Source organism: Monodelphis domestica, chromosome 2, assembly GCF_027887165.1.
Source record: "Monodelphis domestica isolate mMonDom1 chromosome 2, mMonDom1.pri, whole genome shotgun sequence".
In the NCBI taxonomy this organism is placed as follows: Eukaryota; Metazoa; Chordata; class Mammalia; order Didelphimorphia; family Didelphidae; genus Monodelphis; species Monodelphis domestica.
In genome coordinates, this window is record NC_077228.1 from 138,411,546 (window position 1) to 138,437,645 (window position 26,100).

Sequence of the window (26,100 nt, forward strand, 5' to 3'; positions counted from 1 at the left end):
TACAAAAGAGCACTGTGGGGACAGCCTGCATAGTGGAGAGAGTACCAGTCCAGGAGTTGGGAGGATCTAGATTTAGATCTTACCTCAGATATTTCCTAGCTGTGTGATCCTGGGCAAGTCATTTCATTCATTTTCTTCTTCTGAAACAACTGAACAGTAATTCCACTCAACTCTGGACCAAAATAACTGTCCACTTATAGGACCTTCCCCTAATATATGTATGAACGAATTATCACATTGGGCTACATATCCAACTTCATGCCATAATCTGGATGATATATTCATCATCTACTTTATTTTTAATTATGAATTATTAAACCTGAGTGGTTTTTTCATGGTGCTCTAAAAACAACACAATAATAGCAGCCAACATTTAAATGTTAAACTCTAAGGTTTGAAAGATATTTTATAATTGATCTGCACAACAACCTTGAGAGGGAGGTGCTATTATCCTCATTTTGAAGATGAGAGAACTGAAGCCAAATGAGGTTAAATGACTTATCCAGGGTAGTGAGAATGAAGTAGGATTCATATTCAGGTTTTCCTGACACCAAGTTAAGCACTCCATTCATTACACCACCTTGTTTCCTCTCTACAATGACATGAGAAAACACAGGGAATCCATGTTTGGACCCCTCCAGAATATCTTCCATGACCTTGTTAAATATCTCAGGTGAACTTATGATCCCTTTTTAATGTCTCTTTTGCTGTTAATATTCAATGGGGCATTGAAAAAGTTATCTCAACAGACACAATCTGTCACTGATATATCCCATGGAACAAATGCAGGCAGGAGCTCTGTATGTCCAAGTTATATCTCTGGAGGAGAGAGGGTACATGTAAGTATGGGGACGATGATGTGAAGGAGCCTGGGGCTTTTAGGGAAACTGTGGAATTTAAAAAATGGAAAAAACTTTAGTGCCCATATAGATAAGATGAGCTAAGAGAGTGACAGTGAAGGGCCAACAGCTGGAACAGTGCTGGGACTTCTAGCTTGGAGTCTGAGGATCCCGCAGGGAAGGGAGAGTTGAGGTCAGGGAAATTCCTGAGAGAAGGCATGAAGCTAGGAAGAGAAGTCCCACAGCTCACTCACCTGTCTACAATCATTAAGATAATAACATAGACAATGACAGTAAGAGGCAGAGGGGCAGCTAGGTGACACAGTGGATACAACACCAGGCTTGGAATCATGAGAACCTGGATCAAATCTGCCCTAGCTGTGTGACCTTGGACAAATCATTTAACCCCAACTGCCTAGCCTTTGCTTTTCTGTCTTGTAATTATTACTAAGAGAAAGTAAGGATTACAAAAGAAAAAATACAAAGCAGTAGTGTTTAGATTTGAATTTGGTCATGGTTTAACATGGCAGCAAAATCCAGTCCCTGGGTGTGTTGGCAATGGAGTGTGGAGCTAGTATGGAAAGAATGTAGTAGAAGTTGGGTGTGTTTGTGGCATACCAGAGGAAGGTTAAGTGAGTGGATTACACAGGGAAATGGGCAAGATAGACTGAAGCAGGATATAAGAGCTATCAGAGACTTTGGAGACTATCAAGTCCAAGTCCCATTTTACAGATAAGAAAATTGAGGCCTGGAGAGATTCAGGGTCACACAGCTAGCCCTCCTTCAGTCTATTTTGTTATGTAACAACATTATTCTTTCTGTTAATTTTGGACTTTAAAAATAGAAGTATTTCTCAAGGTGATCTTCAACAGGTATTTTTAGCTATTTTCTTGGTTTGGGCAAACTGAGGTATATAAAAAAAACTCTTTTTCTAGGTCCCATTACCTCCTAAAACAGAGAATTATAGTGCTTTATGTGATAGAAGAACCCACAGAGGAAATTACCACCAGCACCCACTAGATGTCCCTAAAGCATCTCTGTTGGTAAACCAGGAACCAAATTTCATCAGCCTCAATGAGGTTGTCTCATGTTTTTTCACTTTAAGAAAAAATTTAAGATAATTCCTTCTAAAAAATAAATGAAGTTAGTACTATGATCATAGACCTGAACCCTCCTAATTTGTCCCATTTCTAATTCATTTCAAAGCGTCACTAAATCTGTGATCTAGCATTTATACTGTATGTAGCATATCCCAAAAGCCTTTGTCCAGTTTTAAACTATTAATGCTTATGAAAGGGGGCAGCTGGACAGCTCAGTGAATTGAGAGCCAAGCCTGGAGATAGGAGGTCCTAGGTTCAAATTTGGCCTCCAACACTTCCCAGCTGTGTGACTTTGGGTAAGTTTCACTTAACCTCCATTGCCTAGCCCTTACCATTCTTCTGCCTTGGGACCAATACACAGTATTGACTCTAAGACAGAAGGTAAGGGTTATTATATTTTTAAAAAGAAGAAAATCCTTATTAAAGCTATTAAAGCTTTTAATCTCATTTAATAATTAATTTCTTGTAATAATTAAGCTTTTAATAGCTTAAAAGTAAATGAAGACTTTGGGATATATGTGTGTATGTATGTTTATATGGGTATAGTTATTTGTGTGATCTTCTCTGTTTAAATATGGCCTCCTTAAAGACAGAAAACATGGGTTTTTGTTGGGGGGAGGTAGTTATTTGCATCTTCAGAGTTTAGCTCAGTGACTGACATACAATAAATGATGAATAATGCTTATAGACTGATCTCCCTAATGTGGATACTGCCTCTAATAATACAGATTGCAACCCATCTATACTTTCTTGTCCTGTCAATTCTCACCATATCCATCATCCAGAGAATATCAACCCAACCCTCTGGAGGTCTTCCTCTAAGTCTTACTACAGTCCATGAATGCCAGTACAAAAACTCAGGCTGGCTAACTATTTTTTCTCCCCCTTTCTACATGACCAGCTTAGGCTTTTTTCTACTCATAGATTTTTTCCCTATGTTTCCATTATGCTCTTTTTTAACCCTTACTTTCTGTCTTAGTAATAACCCTAAGACAGAAGGTCAAGGGTTAGGCAAAAGGGGTTGTGACTTGCCTAGGGTCACATAGCTAGAAAGTGTCCAAGGTCAAGTTTGAACCCAGAACCTCCCAACTCAACTTGGCACTCTGTCCACTGTGCTATGTAGGTGCCCCAACATCTTCATATTCTAAAGTTTCTATATTACAGAGCAAATCCTGACCTGTGTTGCTAGAGGGAGTTTCATTGCTGGGAGTTCTCAACAACAAATGAAATCATGGGTTCAAATAAAAAAGAAAACATTGCTTGGGCTACTGTTTGCATATTTAGCCTGATAAATATGCCTCTACTGTGTGATTGATGCTGACTATATCTTTCAATTAAACTTTGGATCACTTCCATGTTCCTCTTCATAGGTTGTAATTTTCAGGATTTGTAAACAAACCATATAAAATGTTGCCATCTGGAAATCAGCGTTCTCAGTATTCTCAAACTATATTAAACTGAGTTCCTTCTCATATACAATAAGCTAACTTTATACAGTGAGAATTCAATTTCATAACTAATAACAATTAAGCATTTGAAATGTACTATATGGTATTAAGGGTATAAAAATAGGTGGGAAAATGCTCCTCAAGAAACATACAGACAACTATAAACCTACAATCTAATAGAAAAAGTGTCAGAATAATAAAGTAGATGCCCATCAATTGAATAATGATTACATAAATGGAATGGGATATTATTGGGCCATAAGAAATGATGACTACAAAGAATATGGAGAATCAAAGGAAGATTTCTATATACAAAGTAAAGTAAGCAGAACTAGGAAAATAATTTACACAGACTTTAACAATGTAAATGAAAAGAACAACAAAACCCCCAAACCAAATGCTATGTAATTATAATGACCAAATTTGGACCTAAAGATGATCTAAGAAAATGCTTGGCCCTCCTTTGTTTGCAGAGATGGGGAGATTCTGTATATACTGTGACAAAGAAGAAGGGAACTTTGTAAATACTCTGAGACTTGTTGAGTTGATTTGTTTCACTGAAACTCTTTCCTTCCCTCTTTCTTTTTTATTCCTTGTAACAAGAGAAGGTTATCTTAGAAGAGAAGGGGAGCTATATTAGGAAATGAGGGACAACTAGGTGGTTCAGTTGATGGAGCATCTATGGAGCCTGGAGTTGGGAGAACTTGGGATCAAACCTGGCCTCAGACACTTCCTAGCTATGTGACCCTGGGCAAGTCACTTAACCCCATTTCCCTAGTCCTAGCCCTTCTGTCATAGAGTCATTACTAAGATAGAAAGTAAGAGTTTAAGAAAAAAAGGAAATAGAGAAAATATTTAATTATTTCCATTTATCCTGCAGTTGGCTTGTTTACATTTAGTCATTTACTTACTGTCTTTCTCATTAAGATGTGAGTTCCTTAAGACCAGAGAATGTCTTTTACCTTTCTTTATATCCTATAGGTTAGCAGAGTACCTGTCACATAGCTTAATAAATATTTATTGACTAAATTTTTAAAAAAGATATCAGGAAATTTTAAAGCCAGAATTAGGCTAAATTGAATTGGTTTCAAAGCTTCTGTCACTGAATTTCACCTCCCCTCAGAGGTGGCACATCTGTGTCTCAGAGCTCTGAGGGTAGATTTGAATTTGAAAATAAACTAAAAGTTATTCAGGACCAAGGCTAGTGAATAAGGGGAAGGGGGGGTGTTCTAAACGGAATCTTATCATTTGGGGTCAAAATTAAAGAGGTACCTTTCTCAGACTCTAATGCAAATTTTCAAGAGATTCAAAATTTGTCTATTACAAAAGCAGAGCTCTACAATCCTCCCGCACAATGGTGGGATTGCTACAACATAGGATTAACCCCTGATGGTGGCAACTATGAAAGACAACACTCGTTTAGATATATGAATTCTAGTCCTTATTATGTGTTACTTTGTGTATGGCAAGAGGAATTTCAACAACCAGTCTTGTTAGTTTTTTGTTATAAACTTGCCTTATTGTTATTACTAGTACTGTCTTTCATTTTGCTTGTCCTTGTATCCTCAACAAATTAATTGTTTCTTGATTTGATTTACCTTGTATCCAGTTCACAACTTTAACTCCAATTGCCTAGTCCTTACTACTCTTCTGTCTAGGAAATTATACTTATTATTGATCGTAAGACAGGTAAAGGTTTAAAGTGGGGCAAAAGGAACACTCTGTATATATACAAAACATTTGTAAACCTCTAAGAGCTACATAAATTTTAGTTATTCTATGTATGGATACATGTAAAAGGAGATACAAATATCTATTATGTATGGATATGATCATATAAATAATGTGTATGGATATAATTTTATGTGTATGTATATAACAAGCAGTTATAAAGTGTTTGCCTTACTATGCTAAATGCTTTACAATTATTTTCTCATTTTATCTTCACAAGAACTCTAGATGGTAAAATCCTCATTTTATGGTTGAGGAAACTGAGGCAAACAGAAGCTAGGTACTTGCTAGGATCATATGACTGGTATCTGAGGTCATATTTGAACTGGGTTCTTCCTGACTCCAGGCCCAGTTCTCTATTTACTACACCACCTTTTTATATTTATATATTTACACATACACCAGGGCAGCTCTGCCCTGGGACCTTTCCTGGTCTTCCTCTTGATTCTTTCTTATCTGCTTCTCTGTCTCTCCTTCTCTAGCTCCCCTTCCCCTAAATATATGACCACCACACTCCCGGTTTGTTCTGTCTCCTCTCAATTGCACTTGTCATTCATTTCTTTGCCAATATCCAGACCAGCAGAGAATGGATTTGCTTCAGTGCTAGAAGCCTAGAGAGATGTGTTCTAGAATCTTGCTATTGTTGAGTCTGTCTTTTCTTACATATTCACATTCTCTGCTCTGTAGAGAACACAGAAACTACTCAACGTGTCAAACTGTTGTCATTATGTCAGATTCAGCCCTTTCAGTCACGTGAAAAGCATACTATAATTAATACTTATCTAGGTAACATTTCCCATTTCTAAATTTTACAGCTTATTTCCAGAATGTCATAAAGACTACAGGAAGTGACATGCTATTAAACATTCAGTTCCTTAAACAAATTAACTTCCCTCTCCAAAGGACAAACTAAGAATCTTGCCATAGTTGGCAATTCCCACTGAAGTTAGTCATGAATGCGCACTCCCCAACACATAAATTGGTGCACTATCTTTTGCCTACTTTCAATGGTCATGTGGGGACAAAGAGGTGTAGTGATGAACTTGGAGTCTCAGAACCAGAGTTCAAATTCTCCCTTGGATATTTACATCCTGTGGGACCTTAATTTCTTCTGGCTCCATCTGTAGTTTGGGGGTTGGAATCGGTGGCCGTTAATCAATTAATCAACTTTTATTAAGCCCCTACTATGTCCCAGGGCTAAGTATCCTGTAGGTCAGTCCAACCAGGGGACTTGAAATGGCACCAGTTGAGAAACCTTAGTCATATATACTAGTTACCCAGGTCGGAGGTCCCCGCAACACTGGAGCTTCTGAATCCCCCTCAGTAACCTACTGCAAGGAGGAAGCTGGCCTGCTCCAGCCTCTCTCCTACCCTCCCCACTCTCGCCCCGCCTCCATCTGTAATTGGTCCATGGGCGAGCGAACCCCGCCCCCAGATTCTAGGTGGGGTCCGCAGGCTCAGCCAATGGGAGCTGCCCAGCGGGGTTCCCAGTGCCGGGAGGGGCGGGCTGGGCCGGGGGTGGTGCCTCGGCCCTGGGCTGGGGCTGGCTCCGTTACCTCGAGAGTTAGGTAAACATCGCTGGGGAGCTTCCCGGGGAGCAGGTGAGTGGGAGCTGGGGAGAGTGGGCAACTGACGGCTGCGGCCCCTTCATCCCTAGTCCCTGGGAGAGCCTCCCCGCCCTATCCCCCACACTCTCCGCCCTCAGGGGGCAGCGGACACCCCGGGGGCTGGGGCTAACGCGTGCGCGCATGCTCGGACCGGGGCCCGAGGGACTCCGCTGCCTGCGCGGGTCTCCCTGTTGCTCTCCTGCTTCCCTGTACCTGCAGCACCCCTGAGCTGAGGGAGAGGGATGGGGATGAAGCTGGGTGCCTAGCGCTGCATCCCCACGCAGGGCTCAGGAGCCCGCGCTAACAGGGAGCGTGCCAACCCATCAGTCTGGGACGCCGGGCCCTTGCGCTGCAGGGGAGGGCTGCTCAGGCCCACCACCCACCTGCGAGCGTGGAGCTTCGCTGACCCCTGGTCTCTGCATGCGCGGAGGCCACCAGTCTTTAGTGCTCTCCTCTGTGCCGACCCGAGTGCGTGCGTTTAAAGGGACAGCGCACATGACAGTCATAAGACTTGGTGGAGGGCTTCCCCTTCCTCTCCGAAAGGAAAACCGGTTGGATTTGTTAAATCACGCCTTCTTTTTCCCCATTTTCACTCCTAGGCCTGCAGCGTTAACCAAGTTGGGCCTGCTGCCTCTCTGGGTCCTACCTGGAGATCTTCTTTTTACCGATAACTTGGCAATGAAAAGTAATCTGAAGCATCTAACTCTTAAGAACCTTGAGGGCACATACCAGAAGATACATGCGTGCTAGCCAGCAGAGAAGAGTGTGACTTTTAGGACCCTGTACCTGGTTCTGCTTTTCTCACATGGTATTTTCTCTAACTCCTTAAAAAAAAACTTAAAAAAATATATTTAAAAATATTTATTATTTTAAAATCCATGTAGTCCAAATAGCATTGGGGTACCTCCTCCACGCCTCAGGTACCTCAGTTTGAGGGAAATGTCAAATGATTATGGATGCTAGGGGATAGTAACAGGGAGTGCATTTTATGAACCTAGGAATTGTGATGCAGAAAAAGGAAGTAGATTTGATTTCATTCATGATGAGATTTGTCATCTTCCTGTATAAGCAGGAGCTTTTTATTTAAGTTGAATGTTGCCCATCAGATTTGTTCTGTGGGAGGTAAAGTGCAGAAGTGCTAGATTTGGCATCAGAAGACCTGTGATAGACACCTTTGGAATTAGAAGGCCCCAGTTCAAATTCTACCTCAGAATGCCTGTGACTTCTAACAAGTCACTTAACTTCCCTTAGCCTTGCTTTCCCCATCTGTATAATGAGATGAATAGACTTAGATGCCTCTAATTTTGATATTTTGAAACCTTACGCAGAGCATAGCACTTAACTGATATGTTCTCAATTCATCTGTAAAATGAGGAAATTTGAATAATTTCATAGTCTCTTTCATCTATAAATCAATCCCATTATATATACAAATACACACGTACTCATATACAGTGTTCAGATATAGGATTTGAGTAATTCCTGGTGTAGAAATTCCTTCTACTGATGCAGTTGGCAGCTTTCCTCCTTTCTTCCTCACCCCCCACTGACTGCCTTTAGAGAGTTGATTGGGGGCACTGAGAGCTTACGTGACTTCTCTAAGGTCTCACAACTAGTTTTTTTTCAGACAGATCTGACCCCAGGCTTTCCTGGCTCCAGAGGTCTCTGACTCTACCAGTGGGGTCAAACTCAAATAAAAAGGAGACTACTAAACCTCACATAAAGATCTTAGAAACTGCATATTGACTTAGTTTTAAAATGTAATATTATCTATGTTTTATTATGTTTTTATTTATTGTTAAATATTTCCCAATTACATTTTAATCTGGTTCAGTACATTAGGGAATGTTGAGGGGCTGGGACCCCTGGACATAACACCATGCCCCATTTACCCTTTTTACATACAAATTAGCACTTCTCTACCATTCAGTGATCCCTACTTTCCAGATGGAGAAAATGAGCTGCCTTATCCTTTGTTTAGTATCCTTCATACACATAAATTGTAATTTCTCTAGGGACTTGAGACTTCTCTAGGAAGTCTCCATCTGCTTGATTTTTCAAGGAGAATTTAAAATAATTGGATACCAGGGCAGCTAAGTAGCACAATGGATAGGGCACCAGACCAGAAGTCTAGAAGACCTGGTTTCAAATGTGGCCTCATATCTGGCTGTGTGACCCTGGGCAAGTCACTTAACCCCCTTGCCTAGTCCTTTCCATTCTTTAATCTTGGAATTGATACTAAGACAGAAGGTAAAGGTTAAATTTTTTTTTCTTAAATCATTGAACAAATCCCTTTCTGTAAAATGGATATCATGAGTCAGTGAGGGTAGAATGATTTGCAATCATGTGAACACAATGTTTCTGCTCCTCTAAGAGGCAGACCTCAGAACCATGTGGTGAAACAAATGGGTAATTCTGTATTGCTTGAATAGCTGGTGGAACCTAGCTATCCCTACTCCCAAGAGTTTTATCCTCTGCCAAGTTATCTTGCAGAGAGGTAGTCAAAGGTTGTGCTGTGAGTTGAATATCCATAATTAGTTGTAGGAGCTATTATGACTGTTTAGTTGAAGTGGTGTTATTGACATGGTAGTGATCTGCTGTTCTCTAGGAAAGTTTTTGCCATTTGGACTGGAAATATTAATTTCCCTAGAGATAGCAATTTGCATGTTTTGCTTGCAGAAGGTCAACCCTATGTTCCTATGTTTTTGGAAAAATACTCAGAGGTTGCCATTTATGTTTTCCTGAGGGCTTAGGGCAAATTATCACCTCCTTTCAGCCCTTCTGGCCTATATTCCTGCCCGGTACTCCCTCCTACTTAGTTTCCTTTAGACCCAGAGACTCCCAAAGTCATCCCATCTTGATTGCTTTGCATTGCATTTGTATATTACTTGATTCTTTTCTTAGAGCTTTCAAATACTTTATCTTATTTAAAGCAACAACTCCAAAAGCTAGCAGAGAAAAGATTGTTATCCCATTTTGCAGATGCAGAACACTCAGTCCCAAATTGTTAAGCAGATTTGTCTTAAGATCATAAGATTCGAAGGCAAAATTGGGTCTGGAAATCAGGTTCCTTCTTTCTATTCCAGTCTTTTTTTCAACAGATGGTACTCCTTAATAGTTTTGCATTGTGATCTCAAAAGAGATCTTCCCCACAGAGTATCTCTAAAGTAAAGTGTTTTTGTTTGTTCGTTTGTTTTAGAAACTAGAGTGTTTTCGAAACACTATAGTGTACAGAAACTAGTGGGACTTAGGTGAATGGAAAAGTGCCCAGTATTTGGAGTCAGGGACTTCAGTTCCAATCCTGGATTTTCTGTTAACTGGCTTTGTGAGCTTTGGCAAGTTACTTCCCAGCTCTCCTCAGGCCTTTTACCCACAAAATGAAGGGACTGGACTTTTCCCTCTTCCCTTATTTCCTTTGTATTACCATGTGTGTATTTTGTATGTTCATATATTGTTTCCTTCAGTAGATTGTTATATGTCTTTATATCCCTAGAATGTGGGACCAATTTTAGCACAAAGTAGATACTTAATAAATATGCTTCTTGAATAATCAACTAGATAACTGGCAATTCAAATATAGAAATGGAACACAGCTCCTGACATAAGAATCTCCACCAGCCCTATATCACTCTAGTATTAAAATATGATGTTGTTGGGGGCAGCTTAATAGACAGAGAGCCAGACCCAGAGATGGGAGATCCTGGATTCAATTCTAGTCTCAGATACTTCCTAGTTATATGATGCTGAGCAAGTAATTTAACCCCCATTGGCTAACCCTTACCATTCTTCTGCCTTGGAACCAATACACAGTATTGATTCTAAGAGAGATGGTAAAGGTTTTAATTTTTTTTAATGTATATCTATTTTTATTGATTTCAATAAATATTTCTCAAGTATATTTTAATCTGGTTCCTTCAGAGGATGTCAAAGGACCCCACATTGTGGGTGTTTAATGTCTCTGGACTAAATGATCTTGACGGTACCTCCCAGCTCCAAAACCTATAGTTCTTTATGTGCATTCAACTTAACCAAAATGGCTATTTCTTTTGATGGAAAAAAAAGTTTATTTATAAAAAACTGGAAGAACTGGAATTTTAAACTCTCTCAAGCCAGTTTTTATATCGAGTGATATGCCTGGTCCTTCTATTCAGCTTTCAGTGTGAAAGCATTGGGAGGTCAGGAATCCTTTTCCTTTATTGTCTTTGTATCCCTGGTACCTAGCACTCTGCCTGGCACATAGTAGGAGCTTAATAAATGCTTGTTGAATTGAGTTTTAAGAGAACTAGGGAATTAGAGTTAGAAACAGAGATAGAGGTTGAATGAGGGTTAGATATGGAATTAGGTTTTCCAGGTTCTAACTGTTTGTTACTTCACTAGCTTATGGAACATCAACAGCTTCTATAGAATTTTCTTACTATTCATAGGGAAATTGTAGCCTGGGGAAGAGTGTTCTCCCTAGCCAACTCTAGGGTAGTGCAGATCCCTGCAAAGGATTCTCACTAAGCACTATAGCTCCCTTTAAAGGGAGAGCATGTTTTTGTAGGTGCTTAAGCAACTTCCCCTGAGCCCACCAGATTTGCCAACTTGGGTCCAGGCTTTGAGAATTTCCTATTAAATGTTAGGGGATCAAGCCATTGGGATCCACACAGCTATTGCTGGTCAAGCGAAATCCATGGCAACATCAAGAACAGCCAATGAATAGGAAAACCTTAGAACCTAAGAACCATAGAGTTGCAAAGCCAGAAGGGACCTATGGGGATCATGTAAATCAAGTTCCTCATTGTACATATGATGCAATATCTTTTTCTGGAAATTTTAATGAATTTATAGATTGTTAAAGCTGGAAGGGGATTTAGCAGTTATTTAGACATTGATGGTGTAGAAGTGGAAATAACATAGGCATGGAATTCAGATAACAGTTTAGATTCTAGTTCTGTCACTAGCCGGGTTACCATAGATAAGTCATATCACTCCCACAGGTCTCATTTTCCTCATTATAATAGCTAGCATTCATATAGCAGTTATAGTTTACAGAGCCCTTTACAAATATCTCATTTATTTAGAGTAGTTAAATGACTTGTCCAAGGTCACACTGATATAGTATGTATCTGAGGCTAGATATGGACTTAGATCTCCCTTACTCCAGGTCCAGCTACCTCATTTTTAAAATGAATAGTTTGGGAGCTGCTAGGTAGCACAGTGGATAGAGCACCAGGTCTGGAGACAGGAGGACCTGGTTTCAAATGTGGCCTAAGACACTTCCTAGCTGTGTGATCCAGGGCAAGTCACTTAACCCTAAATGCCTAGGCCTTGCTGCTCTTCTATCATAGAATTCATACTAAGACAGAAGATAAGAGTTTAAAAAAAGAAGAAGAAAAAGGACAAGGAGGAGAAGGGTTTGGGACCAAATTATGTCTAGGGCTCTTTCTAATTCCAGGTCCTTTGAACCCTTATCTTTTCTGAGTTCAATTCCTTCATTTTATACCTTGGGCCCTGGAAAGTCTGCCTTTAAAAAGATTCTGTAACTATGAGGGCACCAAACCAATGAAAGATGGAAAGATAGGGAAGCCGCATCAATGCTGTAAAAAGTTGTTAGATCAGGAGTCCAAAGCCCTGGATTTAAATGTTGACTCTGCCACTTTTACTACCTTTGTGGCCTTGGATGAGTCACCTTAACCTGAATGGTCCTCAGTTTCCTTATTTCTAAAATGAGGAATTTGGGATTCAGGGACTTCAAAGGCTGCCTCCAAGCTCTAGATCCATAATCCAATGATCCCTTGAAAGCATTTCTAGAAAAGGTATTTCCTCTTTTGTGGTCCTCCTTGGGTTGCAGAAGCTGCTGGAGCAGGCTAGTACTTAGGTACTATAGCATACCTGTCCAAAGCAAGCCTACAGATCCTCTTATAGCATCCACCAGAAGTGTGGGTCAGGGTAAAAATGCCTAGGCTCTGTAACCAAGGCCTAGCAAAGAAGATGTGTGACTGGGGTTCTTTGGAGGTGGAACTCCCTGAGTAAGAGGCACCAGAGCCTGGTGAATCGAAAGCTAGCCCTGGAGCAAGGCCCACCTCTGACCCGTACTGGTTGTGTGGCCCTGCATAAGTCACTTATCCCCTCAGTGCTCTGGGAAATTCTCTATAACTACAAACTGCAGAGAGGGCCCTGACCTGCATTGGGAGAGGAAATTTGCTCATCTGTGCCCTCTCTGTACCAGTGAAATCACAGGTCCAGTCTTCATTCTTTAGGAGATTGTGTGACCTTGTGGATGACAGCCAACAGCTTGGCTGAACAAGCCAGAGTCTCTGAAGACTGTTTATGGGCACCTCATCTTCTTCACTGAGTCTTCCACAGGAGATGAGTGAGATTAGACTCGTCTGACTTCCACAGGGAAAATTGCTGTGACTACCAAAGATAACACAGCAGAAAAGAGCAACTTTGCTTAATGCGATTACAGTAAATGCAGCCACCTGGATGTTCCCAGCAACACATCTCACCAGTGGTGCTAATCACTGGGATACAGGAGCATCTAATCCATGGACGTACATACATTCATTCTAGGATCCTTTAAGAAATACCTACAAGGTATTCAGCATTCTAGTGGGATATGAATGCAGTCAGTCCCTGTAAAAGTCTGTATGGAAAGATGGGTCATGAATTGTACTAGTATAAATGGGTGGGAAAGGAGGAAACTGAGGAAACCTAGCTCTTCCAGCCTCTTCTCATTCCTCATCAAACCATGTGGGTTGGTTGGTGTTTGTCCTTGAATTCAAAGAGGACCAAAATGGTAGCATGATGTCTTTTGACTCACACATAACTTGGATTTAAGTGAGGCAGAGGTGCACAGTAGTTGACCACACTCTTACAGAGTCATCAAAGTCTAGTGGCAAGACAAAAGTCGGATGACTGGTGCTGGCTTGGGCTTTCAGTGGATGACCTTGGAAGCTTTGATATCTGATCAAGCTCCAAGCACGCCACAACACCTGATTCAGCTGCCTTCGTGGCCATTGGAACAAACTGTTCTCATTCCCTCTTTCACGAGGGGAAGTCACCCCACTAACCCCTCCCAACCTAGTTTAACCCTTCTGTGCAGATGGTTTTACTAGAGTGTAGCCACTGCTTCTTGGATCCACAGGTGAGAGCAAGATGGCAGGTGGACACCCAAGGAGGATGAGTGGCCCTAAAAAGTCCTCCTACTAGAGGTGCCAGCCTTCCCTGAACACCCAATAGACCCCTCAAACCATGTACCAGGAAAAGGGGTATTATGTTAGACTGGGGGAACTGCTATACTTGTAGGTGAGAGGACCTGGGATCACACACTGGCCACTTTCTACCCAGGTGACTTGAAATCAATCAGGAATCTCCCTGGGCCTCAGTTTCATCACATATGAAGTAAAGGGGTTAGACCAGATGGCCTCAAGGATTCTTAGTGACTCTGTCTGCAGCCTGAAGCTCGTAATAACTGAGGCAGATGACTTCTTTCTGGAGGAGTGGAGGGGTAGAGGAGTAGGGGTGAATTCAAGGCAGTGGCTGGTACCATTAGCTATACAAGACTAAAGGAAAAACCAAGGTTCAGACCCTACCTCAGACACAGTAAGTGACCCTGAGCAAATCACTTAACAGTGCCTCAGCTTCCACATCTATATAATAGGGATAAAAATCATAGCACCTACCTGGCAGGATTATTGAGAGGCTCAAATGGGGGAAATATGTAAAGAAAGCATCCTGAAAAACTTTTAATTACCATACCAATATCAGCAAATTTTATTATTTTATAAATCAAAGAGCCTGGACTTTTCTAGCCTGAAGCAATATTCCATGGGCCCCAGCATGATTCTTCTACTTGCTGATGTGTGCCCACTCTCCATTGTTTCCCTCTCTTGTATTACAAATGTCTCCTGTCAGAAAAAAAAAATCATCTTTCCTCAATGCCTATTTGAAAGTGGGTAGTTGGTGCTTTGGAATGTTGGCTTCTGGACTTTTTAATGTCCTTAAATGTGTGTGCTTGTTATCCCCAGGGTCTCTTCCCTTCCATGGAAAAAAACAAACCTTTATTAAAGGTCTTCTTTGTGCAAAGTACTATCCCACTTGGTGGGACTGATACAAAATGTAGCCAAGAGATGGATCATGGAATTCTAAATCTAGAGATAGAAGGCACCTCATTTTACAGATATGCAGACTGAGCCAAGAAAGGTGATCTGACTTGCCTGTGGTCAAAAGTAGTAAGTATCTGAGGTGGGAACTGAACCCAGATCTTCTGATTTCAAAGCCCTGTCCTTATGATGTTCAGAGCCTAATAGCTACTTGAGGGCTGAGACAGTCATTCTTTTTCTTTTTTGTGTTTCTAGCACCTAGGCTAGTAGGCATTTAATAGGCTTATAGGATTCAATTCTAAATTTATAACCACCTGGGAAAAAAACAAAACCACTTTTTCCCCACTTTCTCCCACTCAGGGCACTTGGAAACCACAGTAAAATATTAGAGTGGGTGGAAATTATCTTTTGTTTTTTAAGTATCACTTGTCTAGACAAGACAAGAAAATTGAAGTCCAGAAAAGAGAGCACAATGAAGACTCCTCATGTCCTAAGGGGCAGGTGCCTGGTACACTAGGCCAGTGGAGCCCACATAATTCCCTGCGGGATAATTTCACCTGCTTCTACTTTGTCTTAACAACCAAGGAGTTCCAGATCTCCCAGCCTAGCAGGCTGCTCTGTGGACGGACCAGGACAGACAACTGTTGCAAGAATGTTGCATTAACTCAGCATGGACTGGCAGAGATGCTTGCTGTGGGCCTAACTCTTAGTCCCCAGTCCAAGAGCCCTCAGCCAGAGCTGTCTCACATTCAGTAGCCAGATTGTAGGGAAAGCAATTGCCTAGGTTGATTCTATGTACACTCAACCAAGTGTGACTTGAATGGTAGTAACCCAGATCACTGGTGACATGGCCAAAGGCAGGTTTTGGGGCTGGGATGAGGAGGGTTATAGAAAAGGATGATGTTTGGTAGGTAAAAGTAAATGCTTTTAAAGGCAAAGTGGTAATCATTTCTCATGCAATGAGGTTGTTGTGGCTGCTGTGTGAGATCCTACAAGGTAACCCCTTTTTGTGCCTCTTCCTCTCCTCTTAACTTAAACCAGGCTGTTTTTGTTTGCTTTCTTAAATAAACAGTGCCCTGAACCTATTCCCCACACAACCGACCCAAGTAAGACTGCATAAGTGCTTAATAGCCACTGTTCCAAATTTGCTTTTAGAGCAATATTCACATCTCCCATAAGGCATTGTTTCTCTCCATAGGGTTTTTGATATCTTGCCAGTTCTGCTGTCATCTGGCCTTCAAATTTAAGGGCAGACCTCTTTTGCCTTGCTCCATGAAGCTCATTTTGGATCTAAATAAAACAGGAATACAGAGGAAAGTGGGTCACTGGGTTTCATTATAACTGCAGGGAATTGCAGGCCTAAGCAGGTTTGCTGAAATTCTGCAAGTCAGAAGGGACGATTCTGCTGGATTGGCTCATTCAGCTTTTTCAGGCAGATACACCTGAATAATGAGACCCAGCACAAGGGTGGTTTCCGTGGGTATTTGTTTAAAAGGGTTCCCAGGACCAAAGAAGGTTTCAGCAAAAACTGCTTGTTCTGCCGGATGCTTTAGGTTACTTTGGCAAGGAGGCTTCCCAGATGTAGCCCTGGGTGCTCTGGACAGACTTGATTTTTTTTGTTGTATTTCCCCCTTCCCCTGCGCTCTCCACCACCTGGCCCTGCCCTCACTTTGAGATCATTTGTCGGGTAACTGGAGCCTACTGCCATCTGTAAGTCAAATGAATGGGCTCTGCAGAAGGACCATGGGAGGGAGGAGCTGGTTGGAGTCTTCATTTCCTCATTTTGATATCGCTTTACTGCTACCAGGTATGAATTACATAGCCTTGCCCCCTCCTGTTTGGAAGCCATGAACCACCCCCCCACCCCCCCACCCCCAGCGATTACTTCTGTGCGTCAGCAAAGCCATAGTGTGGACAAACATCTTATGGCGTTGCTTGGCAGAGCTGTTTATAAATCACACACTACATGAGGTGACTTTTTCTCTAAAGACTTCTGGGCGCCATGGAAAATTAACTATGCCTTGGAAAGTGAGGTTCTCAGGTAGTGGGCAAAGCCTCAGACTTGGCATCAGATACCCATTCTGCCCCCATCTCAAAAAAGAAAAGATCCCATTTGAAGGGCTTACATGGGCACATCCCCCATTTGGAAATCATTCTGTAAGTCTGCCACTGTGGTCTGATGTCCAGTCTCTGTAGGACAAAGGAATTCAAAGGCATCAAGCCAAAATTTATTTTGCTGGCCATTGCTGACAGTCAATCAACAAATATTTAAGCATATTTAAGCATCAAACGATGGACCAGATGCTGAAGGCACAAGAACAAAGAATGAAACAGTCCCTGCTCCCAGAGAAACTTGCCCTCTAATGGAGGAGGCAACAAAAATATTGAAAGACATATAGAACTTAAATATTGACTGAATAAATGCAAACATAGACAAGGTGATTTGAAAGGGTAGAGATGAGCAATTGAGGGATCAGGACATGTTTCTTGCCGAAGGTGGTGGGGACTAGTAGGGAAAATCAGACAAAGAGATCTTTTCTACCTGCTCCTGTTTCCTTGGTCATCCTGTTTTCATAGCTAATTCTTTCATTTCCCGTTTTATCCTCTCCTTTCACACATGTGAAAGAAGGAGGCACAGTATTGTATTGGCTCTTCCAAGGAACAGTATTCATGTGGAAGGTTGCTCATTCCTATCTAGTTTAGTAGTTCCCAATTTATTATTATTTTTCATCTGCAAACTGCTTTACCCAGTTTTGGTATGCTTCCTCTTGTCCCTGCAAAAAAAAGTCACTATTTGAGGGCAACTTCCAAGTTTAAGTCTGCAATGAGAGGGCATCTCTGATATCAATACTAAGTATTGATTCCAAGGCAGAACAGTAAGAGGTAGGCAGTTGGTATTAAATAGCTCATGCAAGGTCATATAGCTAAAAAATGTCTGAGGCCAGATTTTGAGCCCAGGAGCTCTCATCTTCAGCCCAAGCTCTCTATCCCTGAACCATCTAGTTGCCCTCCAAGTTTAATTCTTAAGACACTGTGGGTTTCATAGCCATAGAGCATTACTGGAAGAATTGTCAGTAAAAAGTTAGATTTTGTTTCATAATAGAGCCAGTTTTTACCATACCCCAACCATTCTTCAACATCTGGGATATAGCAGGAATAGGAAAAATGATGTTTTTGATTAGACACTAGAGAGAAAAATAATAATTTAATTACAAACATGCCAGAAACCAGAAAATAACCATTTTCAGTATAAAATACAACAAATCCCCAGTCTGTGAGCCATCAGCCATCTTGGGACTGCTGATCAAATGGGATAATATTTATAAAGCACTTAGCACAGTGTCTGGCACATAGTCTGGCACAATTTAATAAATGTTTATTCCCTTCCCCCAGACCCTGCTTGAGAATCAAAGTGAGATACTCTGGAAAGAAGGCTGAGTTTCTGTTCAGAGAACCTGGATTCTAAACCCAAGCACTTAGATCGAGGACATGCTGGCTAGTTTGCAGAAAGAGAACGTTTTTCTTTGAGAATCATTCGAATGCCTTGTTGTGAGTCTGAGAAAAGAGGGCATTCCATGTCCCCATTCAGTTATCAGCAGTTAAGGGCAGATAAGGGTGAGCCTTAGAGTTTATCTAACAACCCTTCTTTTTTTTTTTAAGGTGGATATTAGAGTGTCTTTTCTCTTGCTCCTCAAAGATAATTTCTTTAATCATCCTAGAGTAGAGATGGTGTGCTAGGACATCACTTCTCCAGGGTCTATGCTTGGGTCCTTAGGAGCACTAACATACACAATTCCAGGACTCAATCAGGAACAGTAGGTAACATCTTTTACTACTCCTTTTCATGACTTGGAATTTGTCTCAAATATTTAAAATGTGGCTCTTTTATTATATCTGATTTACCATTACCTGGTTCCTTTTCCAGCCTATTCTGACCCTGTCTACTCCCCTCTGTAATCTTGCAGCTTCCTACAATTCCCAATAGTCTCTATGAATTTTCTTTGTGTCTTCCCTTCCAGATTCATCCTAAGGGGTGAACCATGATAACATTCATGAATTCAGACAGTGAAGAGGAAGTCTGCAACGAGAGGACATCTCTGATGTCCACAGAGAGCCCCCCAGCGCGGTCGTATCATGAAGGAATTTGCACGGAAGAAAGGGATAAGGAGATCCAAGAGGTAAGCCACACCTGGGGCAAAGGGGAGCCTCTATGCAGGTGAAATAGCTATTGGTAGGTTTTTAAACAGCTTTCCTGGGGTGATTGTCCTTTAAAAATGAAAACCAGAGACTCACTGTCACCTCCAGATGATAGGGACTGGTGGGGAAACAATGTGTGAATAAACCCAACCTGAGAACATCTTAGATGCACTCTGCCTTTGGCTTTGAAACACATGATATGGTTTTTATATCTTCACATTTAATTTTCCCAATGATGTATTATAAAGGATGATACTTTGTTCAGAATAATTTTGAAATGGTTTTGATTCTCAGAGAAAGTTCTGATAGATATTGGAAGGGAATGGCCCAGAAGCTTATAGATAGATACCAAGAGGAAACCAGCCTTGAATTAAACTTTTTGTAAGCTAACTTACAAATTAGAATAAGTTATAATATTAATTAATTTTTATATGATGTTTTACAATGAGGCAGAATGCTATAATGGATACAGTAATGGACTTGGAGTTAGGAAGACACTAGCTGTGTAACTCTGGGCAAATCACTCAGCCTTTTTCTGCCTTAGTTTCCTCATCTGTAAAAATGAAGATAATAATAGTAACTACCTCCCTGGCTTGTTGCAAAAGTAAATTGAGATAATAATTATGGAGTGCTTAGTGAAATGCCTAGCACAGGGGTCCCCAAACCACAAACCACAAATCCCACAAGCCACATGTGGCCCCCTAAGGCCATGTATCTGGCCCCCACTGCACTTCTGGAAGGGGCACCTCTTTCATCGGTGGTCAGTGAGAGGAGCACAGCGGCACTGCAAAGCACAGCATCACTCACATACAGTACTACTTACAGTGACATAATCCTTTGCATGACACCTTAGAATGAAGTGCCATGAAAAGGATTATGTGGCTGCACAATGGAAGACATTAGCATGGTGAGCAGTGATCTGGGGGAGGGGATTCTGTACTGTGTATACTGCTGCCTGGTTAGGGTTAGGGTTAGGTTTTTATAGTCCGGCTCTCCAATGGTCTGAGGGACAGTGAACTGGCCCCCTGTGTAAAATGTTTGGGGACTAGGCCCTAGCACATAGTAGATGATATATAAATATTAGTTATTATTCTCCTTTTCCCCTCTGCCTTTATACTAGCACCTTATGGTAGTAATGTTCTCCCTTCTCCCTTCTGCCTTTCAGAATCCTTACTTTCCTTTAAGACTCAACCTTCAAGCCTCCTCCTACAGGGGCCCTTCTCTAATTCCACACCTCTCCCTGCCCTGCAGACTTCTGATATATTTAATTATCTGTATACTGGTTGTTTCCCCAGCATTTTTAATCCTCCAGCCTTGTGTAGTGTGGTAAGCACCTAATACATGCTTGTTAAATTGAATTAAAAAAACATTTTGTCTGGCCTCCCCACTATCCTCATTTTATTTTTCCACTTGGGCATAGAGAATTGCATTAAAAAAACTTTGTATGACAACTCAAGTCACCCTTCAGCTTTCTCTTTCCAGGTTAAAATATCCCAAATTCTTTAACCTTTATTTTTTTAATATGTCTGTGGGTTTTAGATTGTTTCTGTTCCTATTCATCAAGTCTTTGCCTCTTTCCTCCTCTTCTTCCTCTAAATATTTAGATTGGAACATTGTCTGGAAAAGAATGATACTGGAGCTGCAAAGAGTTTTCTCCCTCTCTTTTATTTGGCTCTGGTTTCAGGCTATCATTATAATTAAGCAGACTGCTAACTTGCTTGTGTGACTTCAGCCAAAAAATGGGAAGTCGTGCAGATCCCTTTTGGCCAAGTTCCATCAGGGTCCCCATTTGGCCCTTTCCTAGCTGCCTGTTTGCTCTGCCCCGCTTTTTTGTCCAAGGCTTGCCCATGAAGCCCCTTCACATCTGGTCAAAGCACACTTAGGGCAGAGATGGCATGATATGCAAAGAGCCTCCTATGCTCCAAGCACTCTGCATTTTTTAACAGCCAAAAAAAAAAAAAAGGAAAAATATCCCTACTCTAAGGGAACCTGTTCTATAGGACTAGACAATGTACACATATATGAGCATATCCAGAAAAAACATATGCAAGATAAAGATGAAATCGTTCTGGGGGGAGGACACTTAAAGTTGGGTGGATTGGGGACAACTTCAGGCAGAAGGTCTGGAAAGAAAAGGGAGATCCTATGAAGCAGAAGTGAGAAAGGATTACATTTCCTGCATTTGGAGTGGATGTCCAGTGAGTCTGTGTGATATGTGAGGAACAGCAGGATGAATTATTAATTGGGTCATAAAGTTCAGGAAGGGAAGCAATGATATTACAAGACTGGAAAGATAGCTTGGAGCCAGATTGTGAAAGATTTTAAAAGGGAAGAGGGGGAAGGGAGAATATATTTCCACACCTACCTATGCCTTTTGCCTCTGAGATAATCTTCCAGTTACATTATATGTATCTTGTGTCAGGCACTGTAATAAGTGCTTTATAAATGCTATCTCATTTGATCTTTTGGACAACCCTAGGAGGTGGGTGCTGTTATTAGCCCTATTTTACAGTTGAGAAAACCAAGGCAGCCAGAGGCTAAGAGACTTGCCCAGTGTTTGTATGTGATCTGAAAAAAGATAAGGAACCACTAGATTTTACTGAAGAGGGAATGGAATCATTAGATCTTACCTTTAGGAATGTGAATTTGGCAGTTATACATAGCATGTACTGAAAAGACTATTATCATGTATCTAAGTGAAAACCAATGAAGTGAGTGAAGGTGGTAGCTTCCTCTGTAGAAAGAAGGGATCATGAATCTTGGTGGTCAAAACAGCAAGATTTGGTCACTGATTGGATTTGTGAAATAAGAGAGAATATTAAAGTAACCTGAGGGCAGATTTGGAAATATGGAGGAATAGTGGTATCTTGGACAGAAATAGTACAGTCTAGTAGAGAATCAAGTTTGAGGGGAAGGATTGGAGCATCAAAGACTTAGAGCTGGAAAACATTCTAGAGGCTATCAAGACCAGTTACAGATGAGGAAACCAAGGCACAGAGAGGTTAAGAGACCTGCCTATGTCTTCTAGTATTCCTTCATGCCCCATAGGTGAAGAGTTCTGTTTTGGCTATATTAAGTTTGAGGTGTCTCTGGGATTTGCAGGATTAAATATCCAATAGGCACTGATCATAGGGTCATGCCCACTGACACCAGGTGCTTCCCAAGGGTCTGTACTGGATCCTTCTTTCTTCTCCCTCTACAACATCTCTCTGTGATTTCTGTGCAGATGATTCTCAGATCAATTTGCTCAACCCTAACCTCCCTCCTACTCTCCAGTCCCACACTACCAACTTGAGCACCTCAAACTGCATGAAGGCATCTCAGACTCAGCCTGTTGAAAATCAGAATTCATTCTCTTTCCCCAAAACCCTTCCTTCTTTCCAACTTCCCTATTACTGCCAAAGGCACTACTGTCCTCCCAGTTGACCAGGCTCAAAACTTGGCTTCTCAGTTACCCAACATATCTGATCTATTGCCAAGTTGTCATTTCCAACTTCACCAGGACCCTGGTCCAGGATTTCATCACCTGGACTATTGTATTAACTTTCTGTTTGGGCTTCCTGCTTCAAGTCTTTCTTAGCATCCTCCATTCAGCTGCCAAAATGCCAAAACTATCTGTCTTCCTAGAACAGGTCTGACACGTACTCAATAAACTCCAGTGGCTCTTTATTAACTCCATGATCAAATATCACATCCTCTGTTGGGTTTGAAGAACCAGTGGTAGATCCTTTCCAATCTTCTTATTCCTTATATCCTTACATGTATGCTACACTGAGCCAGGTGGTGGCTATCAGCAGATAGAGAGCCAAACCTAGAGATGAGAGATCTTGGGTTCAAATGTGGTCTCATATACAAGTCACTTAACCCCCATTGCCTAGCCCTGCTGCTCTGCTGCCTTAGAACCAATACTTAGTCTACATTCTAAGACAGAAGGTAAGAGTTTAGAAAAAGAAAAAAGATTTAACTCCAATTCCATCTTCTGCAAGAGCCCTTTCCTAGTTCTGTTCCTTCCTTCCTCCCTCCTCCCCACCCTTCTCCTCCTCTGAAAGGATCTTCTGTTTACATTTTATGTATCTTATTTACACATAGTCATTGCATGCCATTTCTACCAGTAGACTGTGTGCTCCTTTAGGGCTAGGACTGCCTGACTTTGTACCCCTAGGGCTTAACAAGGCCCTTACTAAGGAATTAAAGAATTCTTTTTTTTTAATCCTTTAGTTTCCAGGTCCAGGAACTAATTGTTAAATGTTAACACACTTTCATGTGTACAATAAGCTTTTGTACAATGTAGGCTTTTTACAAGTTGGAAGAATTGGATTCTTTTTTCCCATTACTTGGCCTAATTTTACATAGCAGTGCCAATTTATGGAAAAAGTACCCTGTGCGAAAGTAACAGTCATAATGACAAATGTTTTGTCTCTTTTCAAGCCACTAATTCACCCTTTTCACTAAAATCATATGTATTTGCTTTTCTCATCATTATTCCATTCACTGAGACAGTTTTTACTTGTTACATTTTTTTCTTTACTTATATGCGTCTGTGTTGTTTATCCTCATAAAATATAAACTTCTTGAGGACAGAATCATAGCATCTCAGACCTAGAGTTGCAAAGAGAGACCACCTGGTTCAGCCTCCTCATTTTATAGATAAGGAAACAGCCTAAGGAGGCTAAGTGAAGTGCATTGGTAGTAAGCATCAGGTGTGGGATTTGAACCTCTGTCCTTTGGGTTTTTTTAACCCTTGCTTTTGTTTTAGCATCAATACCACTTCTAAGTACCACTTCTAAGGCCAGACGAGTAGTATGGGCTAGGCAATTGAAGTTATAAGTGACTTGCCTGGGGCCAAACAGCTAGGAAGTGACTTGAGGGCAAATTTGAGCCCAGGACTCCCCTAGGCCTGGCTCTCTAAACCACTGTGCTACTTAGGGGCCCTCTGATTAAGATTAAGATTAAGAGCCAATCTTTTCCACTATACCATAGTTTCGCTTTTGATTCTGGATCCCCAGTACACCACACAGGGTTTGGCCCACAGTAGACACTTTACAAACATTGGGGGTTGATTGATTATTTGGGAACAGCACAGGACTTAGTCAAGGATTAAATTTGAGTTCAGATTCCACCTCTGACAGACCAGTTGGAAATCACTCTGCAATAATATATAATGTTTTGTTATGCATGGGGCAATTACTAATTATATTTAAAAGAATTCTTTAGCCAGGGACTGTGCTACACCCTGAGGATACAAAGAAAGATAATTACATGGTCCCAGTCTTAAAGAGGCTCAAATGTTAATAGAGAAGAGAGCATGCAAATAACTGTATAGATATAAAATACATATAATGTGATCCTGGGCAAATCATTTCACCTCTGTCTAAGCCTCAACTTCCTTATGTATAAAATGGGGATAATAATAGCACTTCAGTGGCAACTAGCATATTGCAATGCATAGAATGGTAGACCCAAATGTCAAGAAAATTCATCTTCCTGAGTTCAATTTCAAGCTCAGACATTTACTACTTGTGTCTTTGGACAAGTCATTTAACCCTATTTGCCTCAGTTTCCTCATCTGTAAAATAAGATAGAGAAGGAAAAGGCAAACCACTTAAGAATCTCTGCCAAAAACAAAAACAAAAAAACAACCCAAATAGGATCATGAAGAGTCAGACACAACTGGAATAACTGAACAATAATGGTACCTCCCAGAGTTTTGTGAGAATCAAGTAAAGGAATGTATGGAAGGTACTTAGCCAACTCTAAAATATTATACAAAACTTGAACTACTCCTATTCTAATATGTGTGATTTTTTTTTTAAACCCTTACCTTCCGTCTTGGAGTCAATACTGTGTATTGGCTCCAAGGCAGAAGAGTGGTAAGGGCTAGGCAATGGGGGTTAAGTGACTTGCCCAGGGTCACACAGCTGGGAAGTGTCTGAGGCCAGATTTGAACCTAGGACCTCCCGTCTCTAGGTCTGGCTCTCAACACACTGAGCTACCCAGCTGCCCCCTTAATATGTGTAATTTATGATTTTTTGCTTTTAAAAAGAGAACGGGGAAATTTCAATAATTACTCCTTCTTTCAGCCTTCCCTCAATAGATTGTTGTCTATTCCAGTTTTTGTAAAGTTCAGGAAACCAAAGCCCAGAGGAGTCAGACAACTTGTCTGAAGTCACATAAAGTGAGTCAATATCTGAGCATAGACAGAAACTCTTAAGCTTCAGGCACTCCCCATTGAGCCTGTAGTGTCCTCTGCTTGAAAGACATCTGCCTTCTGGGGTACCCACCTTGCCTTGCCTGACCCTGGACTCCTGTATATGTGAGCATCCAGCTGATTGGAGAGCTACACCCAAAAGGAGGGTGAGGCATCGTGCTTGTTGGCTTCAGAGGGCAGAACCAGCACTAATGAGTGATGGCTGAAGACAGGCATATTTCAACTCACTTACATATTTCAAAAAGTGATCAGAGACCCCTTTTCCCTAGAGGTTTCCAAGTGGCCTCTGGAGGATGATTTGTTGGGAATATTTTCAAGGAGGTTTGTATTGGATCAGGGGTTCTTAACCCAAGATCCTTGGATTCCCAAAGGTAGAGTTCATGAAGTTCATGAGCTTGTAGGGGAGAAAAATTACATCTTTACTTCAGTAGAAATATTTTCCTTTGTAATCCTATGTATTTTATTTTATGCATTTAAAAACATTCTGATTCTCAAATTTTTTCTAATTACACATAAAAATAATTTTTAACATTCATTTTTAAAAAAATATTGTGTTCTAAGTTCTCTTCCTCACCCCCTCTCCTCTCTCATTGAGAAGGCAAGCAACTTGATATAGATTATATGTGTACAGTCATGCAGAACATATTTCCCATATTAGTCATCTAAAATTTTTATTCTGAAAAGGGTCTATAAGCTTCACCAGACTGCCCAATGGTCCGTGACCCATAGAAAGGTTAAGAATCCTTGGCTTAGATGGTCCCTGCTTTAAGGTTATTACATTCTATGATTCTGAGGAAGTTAGGTAGCATAGAGAGGATAGACCACTAAGCCTAGGGTCGGAAAGACTGGAGTTCAAATTTGGCCTCAGACACTTAGAAGCTTT

The 26,100-nt window shown here is 41.1% G+C and overlaps 1 protein-coding gene and 1 long non-coding RNA gene across 7 annotated transcripts in view; one reads left to right on the plus strand and one right to left on the minus strand.

The window, feature by feature from the left end:
* LOC103103595 (uncharacterized) overlaps positions 1-6,611 on the minus strand; it is a 90,111-nt gene extending 83,500 nt beyond the window's left edge. The window contains exon 1 of the long non-coding RNA XR_461768.3: positions 6,396-6,611. This is a non-coding gene — a long non-coding RNA (uncharacterized LOC103103595). The remainder of the gene's footprint in view (positions 1-6,395) is intronic.
* PSEN2 (presenilin 2) overlaps positions 6,552-26,100 on the plus strand; it is a 38,529-nt gene continuing 18,980 nt past the window's right edge. Inside the window, exons 1-4 of one of the 6 annotated variants that reach the window (XM_056816025.1) lie at positions 6,583-6,719; positions 7,325-7,533; positions 18,473-18,627; positions 18,832-18,990. In XM_056816025.1, the coding sequence (XP_056672003.1) occupies positions 18,853-18,990 (138 nt within the window). In that variant the 5' untranslated portion in view covers positions 6,583-6,719; positions 7,325-7,533; positions 18,473-18,627; positions 18,832-18,852. Of the gene's footprint in view, positions 6,720-7,324; positions 7,534-18,472; positions 18,632-18,831; positions 18,991-26,100 lie in introns of those variants that run through there. The other 5 variants (XM_056816026.1, XR_008916233.1, XM_007481504.3 and 2 more) reach the window with 5 other exon arrangements.